Below are 13,458 nucleotides of genomic sequence, written 5' to 3'. Positions count from 1 at the left end.
CTTGCTATGGACCTCGGTTGGTCACCTGTTGAAGGGGCCTGGTAGAATTTTTTTTTTGCCTACCTCGTAGCAAATCGCCACAACTTTGTAAGGTTTGGTGGTTAGGCATTGGAAAATGCATTGTGTGTTGGAGGGGAGGTTGTGGCCATCACCTACCCATCCCCTTGAAGGGTATTCCATTAAAGGAATCCGGTGGTCATGGTTCCTGTCCGAAGCCCAGGTGGTGGCTAGGGCCATGGCACGACCCTCCGGTGACTCTAGGGGAGTTTCGAGTTGATTTCCACCAACATGTTCCCCCTACAGGTTGTTAACCCTTGTATGACTTCCTGCAGGGTGGGCAGGAGTCAAGTATAGTCTGTTCAGATCCAGTGTCTAGGCCCTAAGCCAATACTACTCACATTCTGTAACCAATAAAGTTGTGGCCATTTTTAGCCCATTAACCTAAAATACTGGTGTCCATGTGTCTTATTTCATCAGAAAGTGGGGGACGGGGCCTCGACTCACAAACATATCTTGGCCTTCTTAAGAATATATTTGCTTTTTTATAAAAAAAAGTGGTAGTAGTAATCTGTCTCCTTCAGTCATAGTCCCATTCCAACCCCCTTAAGTATGAAGAATGTGTACATTATAACACACTGTCATGTCTCATGCCCAACATATTCCAACAGAGGCTCTTATGTGTAACAGAAGATCTTTATCCAGGCATATATAGGCTTGGCAACGGCCACAGTTCAGGAGTCACAATTCAGAAATTCAGGCATCAACCAAGATGTTCAGACCTGGATGGAAACAACAAAGTTGTCCCAACAGTTTCCACTGCCCATCAAGCTCTTAAATAACAGACTCTGCAGGAATGTCAAGAGTGCAAATGTGTACTCCTCTGAGATGGGTGCTATTTGAAGCTGGATGTTGCATTTGGCAATGAATGCATGTGATCTGCTGGTCACAGGAATGGAGACAGGATATGTGTAACTTCAAGCATTTTCCACTTATCAGATGATTGTAAATTGGGGACCCACAAGCACAGAGGAGGAACAGACTTCTCTCCTGCGGTCTGGGGCTTTGGATATTCCTTTCCTAGTGTGGTAAAGAGCCACACTGAAGTGACTTCCATTCATGAATCTAAGAAGAAAAGTGGTCCTAATGTTCACTCTCTGTTCCATTGAGACCAGAGAATAAAATCATTCTGTTTTAGAGCTCTGTAAAGTTTAGCTGACATATTTTAATTTATAGCATTTCACCTTTGCATGCCTTTGTGCTTGTGTGTGCTGTACCACGTCAGTAAAACATCTGCAATAGGCTGAGCTGCCAACATTCACTGCTTCCAGAAGGCCAATTTAAATTGTTTCTTTTTCTTCTGTGCAATATTATTTGCAAGGTATGTTCAGTGGGATTGTGTGTCTTTTCCTATGCCCCCTCCTTACATTTGTCATATTGGTTCATGAAGTTTTGACCTTTTCGGTGATATTTACCTCAAAAAAAAGATGACAAGGGAGTTTAGGTATTATTACAATGAACCACTGACATGGCCTATTATCCTTAAAGATAAATGTCAAACTTCATTCTGATGGACTTAATGTCATCAGGTGCAATGCATCCTTGTGTAGTCCTTGCAAGGATTCAAAATGAAAGCTAGAAGTCAATATTTTTGTCAGAAATTCTTCAGAATCAAAAGAATAGGGGTTCAAACTGCACTCTTTAAATAGCTCTTTAACAATCAAGTATTACAGCATAGTTGCCAAGATGAATTAGATATGGAAAGGTTATTCTGTACGCCGAAAGACAGTGAAAAGGTGGGATGTGCTGCTAAATAAATAAATAAATAAGAAAAGAAAGAAAGAAAAATGAAGGTGTATGAATTCTTAAATTTTTATGATAAATTTATATTACAGTGGACGCTCGGGTTGCAAACGTGATCCGTGTGGGATGCACGTTCGCAACCCGCAGTGTTCGCAACCCGCATCTATGCGTCTGCGCACGCACGTGTTGCGATCTGGCGCGTCTGAGCATGCGCAAAGGGCGATTTAGCGCTTCTGAGCATGCGCAACCGCTGAAATCTGGAAGTAACCCGTTCCGGTACTTCTGGATTGTGGCGGTCCATAACCCGAAAAAACGCAACCTGAAGTGGCTGTAACCCGAGGTATGACTGTATTTGTTAAAAATGATTTTGCTGGGGGATTTTTGCCATTAAGAATTTATTCAGCAGCCCTTTCCTTTCTTTTGATAATAGTAAGAGCTGAAAAAACTTTTTTAAAACTTCTTTGTGAAGGTCAGAAGAAAGTCTTCCTTTACTGTAGCAGTTGATGCAGAATCTTGCTATGATTACATGCCTCATGTCTTCTGTATTAAACTCCCTTAGGGAGGTGTCCTGAGATTCAGTTATTTGACTTTGAAAGAAGGAGGAGAAAAGAAGTATTATTGTACAGAATCCTCTAAGGAAGAATACTTTGATTTGTTGTGCCTTTTTGAGCATTCTAAAGAGAAAGTCCTGCTAGTGAAAATGCTCTGGTTTGTGAGAGCAAAAGATGTTCTTGGGATCATTATACTCAAGTGGGGCCCACACAGAAAATGAACAGGAAAGAGATGAAATGGCTGGAAAGATATTGGCTTGGTTCTCACACAATGCTAAGCCATGGTTTGTTGAACTATGAGTTAACCATGAGTTGTGTCACAGATAAATCAAGCAAACCATGGTTTGTTTCTCAAAACTTTGGTTTGTTTCCCTGCTGTGTCTGTGGTGGGATGGCCATACAAATGATGATTAAGTAAGGGTGCTGGGTTCAAACGTAACACAATCCACAGTTAAACAAGGATCATGGTTTCTTGGTAATAAATAAGAAAGCATAGTTAAGCTGTTGGGTTAATAGATAACATTAGTGTTTAATGCAAAACTAGCTTTTCTTGAACCACCGTGGTGCTTATCCGGAGGAAACCTTAACCATCAAGAGAAAAATACATGAGCTCTCTTAGGATACTGACATCAAGGCTACCTTTATACATAGGCAATACAAGGGTCTAGTATTTACAAAACCATCTTCTTTAGAAAGCATGGATTGCTGTCTGGCTGCTACAGAAAAATAGTTCCCAGCCATTACTTTTCATATTTTTGGCCACCATGTAAAGTCAAGCTGACAATATTTACTGCATTTTTTTAGCTGTGGTGTGAACACAGCTTCATAGTTTATACCACAGATGTACATGCAGGCAAGATGAATGGTGAAATAACAATTTGCTTCCCATGCTGAGGAAGTCAATCTTGTCCACTCCACTGTGTGCCAAGTAGGTTGATTAACTTTAAAATATTGTTTAAATAGGCACATACATGTTTCTGTGTATAAACACTCACACTTCACATTGCAGAAGGAAATTTAGTAAGATTTCAAACTGTTTACAAAACTGCACAGACAAAACTGACAGCAGAACACACACACACACACTTTAAGGATAGTAAAAGCAAAGTGCTTCTCTCCTTTTGAAAGGTTAACATCTGTCTTCACTCAAACTGTCTCCTTAACTGTTATGTACAACTAATTTCTCAGTCACAGTTTTATCTTACCCTATATGGCACATGCCTGGAAATAGAAACAGAGCAGAGAGGAGAACATTCTGGTCAGTCAAGATCATTCTTGTGAATTAGAAATCTGTGCACTGGATCATGCTTATAGAAAGAAAGGTCATGTTGCAACAACATCAACTGAACACTGTGACCTTTGGTATTTCACTTTTTCTGCAAGAAATAAAGCCCTTAACAGAAAGTTAGTGTTCCTTAACAACAGACCAATTTCCCAAAATGGAGCCTAGGGTTTACTTTGCTGTTTCAATGCATTTGAAAGATGTGACTATTTTCCTTTACTTGACATAAAATGCTTGAACACCTGTTAAATGTGCCCACAGGCAATACTTAATAGCTATTGATTGCACTCTTTAGCTAGCAATTTATTGCCTACAATTGCAGTCCATGGCTATTAACTATGACTTTCTAGTTGTGTAAGAGGACAAGATATGCATTAATTAACAAAAATCCAAGGTACCTTTGATCTTTTACTTTTTTAAAAAGGGTAATTAATCACAAGAGGATGCCATTTCTAAACACACACACACAACCAGATATTAATTTAACTATTTCTGCTTTAGGTTTAACTTCACATCTGGCCTTTGCACATTTTATAATGCTAGAAAGAGTTAGAAGGACTTCTGCATTCCTTTCCCCCAGAAAGATTCCTTTTTCTTAACTTCAAATTAATTTTGCACATGTACAGATTACAGTCACAGCGATGCTAAAAACATGCCACTGTCAAATTCTGAATGAATCCATAAGCAGCAGAGCACATCATTTAATGAACTCATCTTCTTTGTTAAAGCAGCCAATTATCCAAATGCTGTACATAGCCTGCTGATGTGTCCATGCCTACCAGTTCCTGTGTAAATTGTGTAACTTATTTGCCTGTGATTCACATAGCTAGAATCACAGGCAAATAAGTGTCCAATGCCATACAAGCCATGCAGGTATATGAAAAATGGATCAATGGAAAAGCAGCTATATTCAGAACTAACAATACAGCACAATAGGGATCTTTCTTATAATTCCCTGCAACCTAGCATAACAACTCTACTCCTCACATGCTTTAGCTTCAATCAACAAGTTATTTTATTTCTCTGCTTGCTCTGACACATCCTATTAACTATCCCAGAATTCTGTCCCTCTCGTTGCATAAATGTTCTGGTTTTGCTTTGTTCTAGATGTTTTGAGCATAACATACATGGCAAAGTGGTATATAAATGAAGTGGCTATGAAAATAATGCCATTACATTTTTGAATGGTTTCATGGTAAATAAGAAAACAATGCAATCACTTCAGTTTAGCAGCTCTAGTTTTGTGGTAAGAGATCTGAGGTGGACCTGGAGTCTCAACATAAGCAGACGTTGGACCTTTGATGTCATGGAATGTTTGGATAGTTCAGCTGGTTACAGCATGGTGCTGATAACACCAAGTTTGCAGGTTCGATTGCCATATGGGAGAGCTACATATTCCTGCACTGCAGGGGGTTGGACAAGATGATCCTCTAGGTCCCTCCCAACTCTACAATCCTATGATCCTTTCTATACATTAAGGGGAGCCACAAAAGGGTACATAATCCAATTATAAGCCCTTCATATCTGTGTAACTGCCCATCAGTGAACTGAAGAATGAATGCAACCAATTAAATAAAACCAGCCAGATGAACGAGACACAGGTAGTTGTCATTAACATATAACATTTAACTACACAAGACTGTGTCCAGCTAAGCCATAGGCAGAGTAGACCCAGTGGGTTTAAGTTAGCTAAATTCATTTGTTTCAATGGGTCTGCTATATAGTTGGATACAATCCACAAGCCTGACAAGGAAATCGCTGTTTATTTCTTGGTGCTAACTTTGCTTCCTGATTACATTGTACTTTTCACAGCCTACATAATGACAGAGTTCAAATAATAGTTTCTTTCTCCTCCCCTCACATTTCCCTTTAGTAATATTGATGATATTTTAAATATTTATTCCTTACATTTACATACCACCTTTATCTTCCAAGGATTTCAAGGTGATATGCATGGTTCTCCTCCCCCCATTTTATTGTCACAGCAACCCTGTGGTTAGGCTAAGAGATGGTGCCTGGCCCAAGATCACCCAGTGAGCTCCATCCTCTCCCAGGTCATGGTCCAACACTCTAACCATTATCCCACATGTAATGGTAGAAATGGAACACATACTATACCTGTATTCATCCTGGGTAAACCTTGGAATTACTGAGGGTTGCAATACTGAAATTTCTACAGTGGTGGTGTTGAACTTCACAGGATCCCCATCATCATAGGCAATGACCACGAGCTATCAAGCACACAAACATAGTGAAGATCAATTCCAGTCTTACACACAATCATATTACATGCCATTTGGCTTCTGGTAGAAGTAGACAGCTACAAGCTTTGCAGGTCTCCAGAAAACTCTTAATTCCTTCATCACGGACTAGCCAATTTATTATTATTTTTAATATTTTTATTGAGATTTTGTAATTGCAAATTCCAAATATCACATACCATTATCCAATCCTACCTTACCATTACATTTACAATCCTCTCCCTCCCCACCTGACTTCCCTTAACTTCCCCTTCTGGTTTGTTACATTGTTTGTTGTATTCTACATGTACATATACTATTGAATGTTGTTACATTATCATCCTCTATGTTTAAATTCAATAAAATTGTGAAAGTTTATTCAAATCCTGCCAGTGAGTCCATTTCCTTTTGTTGTTTCTGCACGGACTAGCCAACTTTAGGTGTGACGATGATGTGCTCAGGTGACTGCATCACTGCAAAGCACTCTGAATTTCTTTTGCTGTCAAATTTGCAGCATTTGATTTTTTTAATGAACTTACTCACTTTTGTTTAAAGGCAAAAATAACATTGAAATAAAAAATGAGTAGCAAAACAAACAAACAAAACCAAACTTTTTTTAAAAGCCTGTTTGGAACCCAAAGTGTAATTCTAACTCTTTAATCCTAAAGCTTAATCCTATAAATATTCTGAACCACAGTGAAATATTAAAGCATATTATGCAAAAAAGAAAAGAAAAAGTGGAAGGACTTTAATTAGGGGTGTGCTGCAGTCCCCTGGGAAGTTTCGCTAGTCTTACTGAAAAGATTTTCAATTCCCTAAAAGTTATTTGGAGCTTTCACCACAGGTGTTTGAACCTCAAAACAACTCTAGAAAGCTCAGGGAAATAAATAAATAAATAAATAAATAAATAAATAAATAAATAAATAAATACTAGTTCATAAATTTCTAAACAGAGAATCCAGAAACCAACAGCTTTTGCTCCATTCCATATGTGTGCTTTGTTGTTGCATATTATTCATTCATTTATTTATTCATTGAATTTGTATACTGCCCTTCATCCAAAGACCTCAGGGTGTTTCGTAGCATAAAATACAGAATAAAACCATGGTATATACAATATACATATATACACTATAGTTGATATAGGCTACCCAGTTCATTGTAATGGAGGCAGCAGATCTGCAGTCTTCATTGGCATGGAATGAGAAGCTCTTGTGGGCAAGGAAGCTCTGTGTAAAAAAGCTTATGCAAAAATCTGTTGTAGTCTATTACATTTTTGAAGCAAAGCATTCAATTTTACATTCAGTACTTCCTGAGCACAATTATTTGAATCACTGCAGATAGCAAATACTAGGATAACAAGATAATGAGTGTAAATTATACTGGCATTATTGTATCTCAAAACTTGGTTTCTAGTGTTTTTTACATAGATGCAAATGATGAAGAGATTTAACATTAGTATCATTCTGTCTTCTCAAAATTTTATTTTAGAACTAATGTGCAGTACAATCCTATGCCTATTTACTTCCTAGTAAGCATACAATCCTGTGGATATTTACTCCCTAGTAAGCATATTTAGGATTGGAACTTAAATTATTGAAAGGTAGACGTCTGCAATCTTTGATGGTCCCAGAATAATTTAATGGATTATTCATGGCAACATTTTCCTGAAGCAAAGGTATCAAGATGCCTAAAACCCATTAAATACATTCCTTCTACTTATAAAAAGTGAAGCGACTTCACTTTCTGTCATAGTTTCACACACACATATAAGCAAATAAGCTAGAAAACCATGGCAAGCAGATGGTGTTTTTCAAGAAGACAGATGAGTGGGTTAAAGTACACAGACTCATTGAGATACCTTTTTGGGGGTTGCTGGCATGTTTTTCAATTAAGAAAATGTGTGATTAAAAAGAAACTGCTTTAACCCAACATATCAGAGAAGAATAATTAATTATCATAACTTGAACCAGTATTTTCTTCAGGGAATATATATATATATATATATATATATATATATATATATATATATATATGAATGAACACTCATCCCCCAAATTACACTGAATTCGATTTTCTGTAAAATGATGCATTATAATCTGAGCTTTTAAAGCTGCAGCGTCAACTGAAATCCTAACAGACAAATACAAACTGAGTTGCAAACATTAATTAACTTAATGGATCTCCTCAACCAGCAACTGTCAGTACAAAGCTTTGATAACAAGGAAAAGTAAAAAAGAATAAGAATAAGAACTGCAAGCACCCCCTTCCTCATTTTATACATATTTGCCTGAGTGTAGATCCCTCTGATTTAATTGGAGATTGTTTCAAACTGAGCAGCTTGGAGATCTGTGATTGCTCATCCCTAGTGAAAACCCAGCACTGGCTATGATTTATTTTTTCTTTCTTTTTGGGGCCATTCAGTGGGGTTGTGGAGGACCAGAAAAAAATGCTACGTAGTGTGATGGAGCCCTCAGGTTGGGAGGTAGACACTCCAGTGCGAAAATATATTAAAGTGCATATGTGGATGTTATTACCTTAAATAATGTACTGGGCTCTTCATTAAGGTTCACACGAGTAACCACACGTCCAGAATCTTCTTCAACATCAAAGATACTTGCACTGTAAGGGAACTGGACCACATCCACTTTATACCTCACCCAACTTGCTGGTGTCCCCTATAAGAAAAACACACGGTTTGTTATTGTATACAGCATGGGCAGTAAAAGGAGATCAAATGTTAAAATACAACCCTATATTATTATGTTGACATTTGAAGAAAAAAAAAGTCAAAACTACAGGATCAACAGCAACCTGCCCACTGACAAGAAAGAGCCAGGGCCACAGAGGGGAAAAACATTTACCACATTGGTTACTGATCTCACGACAAAGGGATGTTACTTTAGAGACCGATTTACAACACAAAAATCATGGGGGAAGTCACCTCGTCAAAAATTATCAAGGCTTCTGATACTAGAACTGAATTACACTTTCAGTCCATTTTGAAATATTCTGGTCCAAGCAAAAGAGCTTTTTAAGTCTGAAACTATGCAACACCTTTAGTTAATGTATCTCATTATATTCATAATTCTTAACTTGAAGGTACCATTTGTACTAATGTTATACTGTGGTCTGCAGTATGCTATGGGGGGGGGCCTTGAGATAATAAGGAAAATACTAGAGGTATTTTCTAAAACAAAGAGTGGCAAGTGGTGAATTAAATTTAACTCCCTTTGGACTCTAATGGTATCAGTACAAAACTCACATTGTGCAGGAAAACTAGAAGTCCATGACAATGCCTATTCCATGCATTGGGAAGGTTTGCCTATCACTAATATGTTTAATAATAATAATAATAATAATAATAATAATAATAATAATTTTTATTTATACCCTGCCCTCCCTGGCAAAAACCGGGCTAAGAGCAGCTAACATAAAATGTTTAACACATTAACATAAAATCAGGCAATCAATTAAAATACATCCTAAAATCAGATCAGGATCAGAGTAAAATCCAATCAGATGGCAAGCCACAGATTAGGGTTGGGGACCTTAAATGCTCACCAGGCCCAACTGTTTATGCTGATCTTATATGAGCCTGTGAGAAAAAGTTGGGAGGCCACTTTCATGCAAGTTCTTATGGGGGAAAGGGGAGTCAGACTGAACCCCAACCAAAGGCCTGGTGGAACAGCTCCATCTTTCAGGCCCTGTGGAAAGATGTCAAATCCCGCAGGGCCCTGGTCTCTTGTGACAGAGCGTTCCACCAGGCTAGGGCCGGCGTTCATGTTATTCAGCTGAGGTGTCAGTTGGATTGTGAAGCAAAATCTTTACTAATGCAATTTTCTACTTTTCCCTTTGTAAGTAAGCAACTGGTTTAGTTGTTTTCAATCTTTATTATCCCTGTGCTGTTTTCCCTGTGAGTAAATTCATTGTTATACTTATTGATGGTTATGAGATGGCAAGCATCAATGAATATGCGATCAATAACAACAAAACTATTTTGCATCATATTAGTAAACGCAGCTTGTGGCAACCAATCATGTTAATGAAAATGTCAGTGAAAATTGGTATTTGATGTTTTGTGTTATTAAGAAAGATGTAGACATTTAAATGGAATCTGGTTGCATTTAGGTAATAAGACAACCTTTTGTTTCTTTTGCAAAACTGATCATGAATTTTGAAGTGAATCATATAGAGCATGACCACCAACCAACCAGCCAATTCACAGATTTATTTATTGCTTTATTTTAGGGACGGAGAACATATAGTTCTCAAGATGCTGCTGGACTTCCATCAGCCAAAGCCAACACTGCCCATGGCCAGGGATTATGGGGGTTGTAGTCCAACAACATCAGGGACACAGGTGGCGCTGTGGGTTAAACCACAGAGCCTAGGACTTGCCAATCAGAAGGTCGGCGGTTCGAATCCCCATGACGGGGTGAGCTCCCGTTGCTCGGTCCCTGCTCCTGCCAACCTAGCAGTTCGAAAGCACTTCAAAGTGCAAGTAGATAAATAGGTACCACTCTGACGGGAAGGTAAACAGCGTTTCTGTGTGCTGCTCTGGTTCTCCAGAAGCGGCTTAGTCATGCTGGCCACATGACCTGGAAACTGTACGCTGGCTCCCTCGGCTAATAAAGCGAGATGAGCGCCGCAACCCCAGAGTCGGCCACGACTGGACCTAATGGTCAGGGGTCCCTTTACCTTTACCTAGTCCAACAACACCTGGAAGGTCACAGACACTTCATCCTTGTTTTGATTTCAGGGTGCTTTATATCCCCCCCAATACAACACAGGCATTAATTCACATCATGGAGGTGAAACAGAGAAAGGGGATTGGGAGGGCCAAGTCCAAACCATTTTGCTGCAAGCAGTCAGAGGAATGTGCCCCCTTCGTGCCATAACAGAGAATGCTGAAATACACATTTGGAGAATACACAACCATTTAGCCAGATATGGGATCTATAGGGAATAGGTATCATAAAGCTGGCACACTGGAAGGGCCTGGAACAAGTTTTAAAAGTCATATGCAGATCCAATATTTGTAGAACAATCACAGCTGAGTTGGGACACGCAACTTTTTTTTTTTTTAAAATGCTATGCCATGGCACAGTGTTGTTCCCACTGGGTTATCCTCAGTGTGGAAAGCCACCAGGCTGCTCCTGCTTATAGAAGTTCACTTGTGCATGAAAGGCAGAAACCCTTTTCCAAAAGAATGACAGGAACACTCTCTTGCATTGTATCTCCACCAGTGGTTCCCAAACTCCCCCACCAACCCACGGATCACTTGAAAAGTGCTCTAGGTTCTTGGTGGACCACTTAATGATTTTTTTGGCCTGTTGTAGCCATTGTAGATGCTAGAGATACTGTATGATTCTTAATTGCATTTTTATAGACATCTTGTGGACCACCTGTATGAAGCTCATAGATGTGGTTTATGAGACTTGCAGACCACAGTTTGGGAACCCCTGACCTACATGGTACTCCCCCGGCAAGTTTAGAAACTTTTCACAGTCTCCCTGAAAGCCCCTACAAGTTCATGGGTGATGAATGGTTCCATGAAACTCACTTTCTCCTCAGTCACATCTAGAACCAAATTTTTATACAAACGCTTCAGTTTCAGAGTTGTTTGTTTAGCACCACTGGCGCTTATGGGCCCCACATATGCTGCTTACATTCCATATGGAAAATTAGTGTTTCATCTTATTATTTACAAAATCCTCACAGGAATAGCTATTATAACGTGTGCTACCTCATCACTGTCATATCCTGTCCTCACTAAAACATAACATGCCATTCCTGACATCGCATTCTCTTGTCACCATGTGAGGTGCCAGATGCTTCGAGGTCAGTCAGAAACTGCAGCCACCAGGGAATTTTTTTGCTGTCATCAAGAAATCCTCAGAGAAGCAGATTGGAATTATTGTCCCATCAGAAGTGCAAAGCCCCGGGATTTGATTAATTCTGCACACACCATCAAAAACATACTAAAATTATTAGTAGCAAGAGGAGCTAATAGAAAGACAAATGTTTAACAATTTTGCAGAGTCCCCCTCATGCCATCTCCTGTAAATCAGAATACAAAACTGATTACAAGGATTTTTAGGTATGTGTGTTAATTACTGTAAGTTCATAAACAATATGTCCTAGAGACAGGAGCTGCTGAAGCAACTGTATATGCAAGCTATGCAACACATATGTGTTGTCTTTGTGTGTGGTTGTTTTGCTTTTCAGTGGTTTCCATCCTCTATGTGTGGCTTTTCTATGTCATTCTATAGGACCTCATTTACCTTCTGGGCAACGTTCTGAGGACCTTATGCCAGTGGTGGACAGAGGCAATACTAGGCAGATCAATTACTATAAATTTTACTTGAGCAATTTCCTTCTTGAGACCTTGTTTATTGTTGTTGAGCTTTTCTTCTTTTTTTACAAAAACATCAAAAGAACACTGGCCACAGAGAGTACAAATTTAGCTGTGTTGTTTTCTTTCATGGAGAAGAGATTCTGCTTCATGAGATGGCTCCTGCATGCCATAATGAGGTATGATGACTATTCACCAAGTCTTCCCACTTGACTTGGCTTCTGCAAGTTTGCTTATTATACGGTTGATTCATATAAGCCTTCTGCAAATCAGCTGCCTGAATTCTGTATCACAGACAAGGTAAACTAAATCACTGCACTATGGTTTTTTTCTAGACTTACATGTTAAAGTTCACTATATCAAACCTTGTCGGTGATACTGCAGCCTCAGAAGAGAATAAATTACATCCTAAACATGCCATTTCCAGGAAGGGGAAAGAGAACTACCATCCAATGTTGCTTAACGGGAGGCTCTGAAATCAAACTATATATGACTTTCCATTCCGCATGGGTGTAAATTGAGAAAGGCAACTCAAAGAATGGCAGTAATTCCATATATTGAAATTCTACCGCATATATAGAAGAGAAAAGAGACAGATCAGGAGACATGGAAAGCAACTTGTTCTCTTTTCTAACAATTCCAGAGTTAATGTGACGAGCCTTCAGAACTCTAATCAGTTCCTTGTGCTGAATTGCAACCCCCAAAAGTATTTGGAAGATGGGTCTGATTGACATTTTGCAGGCTCTGGCTCAGCTTGCAGAAATGATACAACATTTCAATAGAAGGCACATGACGGCTTCCTACAGGGCATTCCAAAGAGGCCATTTGTTCTCTCATTGGTTTATTACTGCTGGTACTTCTTCTCTTTGTGCATTGAATATGAAGGTCTGAGAGAAAACGTAGGAAGCTGCCTTGAGTCAGACCACTGGCCCATCTAGTTCAGAATTGTCTACACTGAATGGCAACAGCTATCCAGGGTTTCAGGAAGTGGTCCCTCCCAGCTTTGACTGGATATACCAGGGACTGAACCTGGGACCCACTGCATGCATGCTGGGTGCTCAACCACTGGTTCTTCCTCAGCAGTTAACATTTTACTGCATACTTTTACATGTCAGGAGAGATGGGGTGGAACCCGAATACACAGGCATACTGAGGGTAGGGTGAGCACATGTACATTTTGTGAACACCTAAAAAGGGCTTCTAATGTACCAGAATTTAAGAAATCAT

At 39.1% G+C, this 13,458-nt stretch overlaps 1 protein-coding gene across 17 annotated transcripts in view; it reads right to left on the bottom strand.

Annotated features, from left to right (window-relative positions):
• Nucleotides 1–13,458, bottom strand: part of PCDH15 (protocadherin related 15) — a 649,889-nt gene that overhangs the window by 98,518 nt on the left and 537,913 nt on the right. For all 17 annotated transcript variants that reach the window (XM_081861749.1, XM_081861756.1, XM_081861754.1 and 14 more), the window contains 2 exons: nt 8,411–8,551; nt 5,752–5,864 (listed from right to left, as the gene is read on the bottom strand). In XM_081861749.1, coding sequence (XP_081717875.1) covers nt 5,752–5,864; nt 8,411–8,551 — 254 coding nt within the window. The remainder of the gene's footprint in view (nt 1–5,751; nt 5,865–8,410; nt 8,552–13,458) is intronic.

The sequence above is a fragment of the Podarcis erhardii genome (genome assembly GCF_964252035.2).
Source record: "Podarcis erhardii genome assembly, chromosome: 5".
Classification (NCBI taxonomy): domain Eukaryota; kingdom Metazoa; phylum Chordata; class Lepidosauria; order Squamata; family Lacertidae; genus Podarcis; species Podarcis erhardii.
Note: the sequence above shows the minus strand (reverse complement) of the source record. Positions and strands in the feature narration are given on the sequence as shown.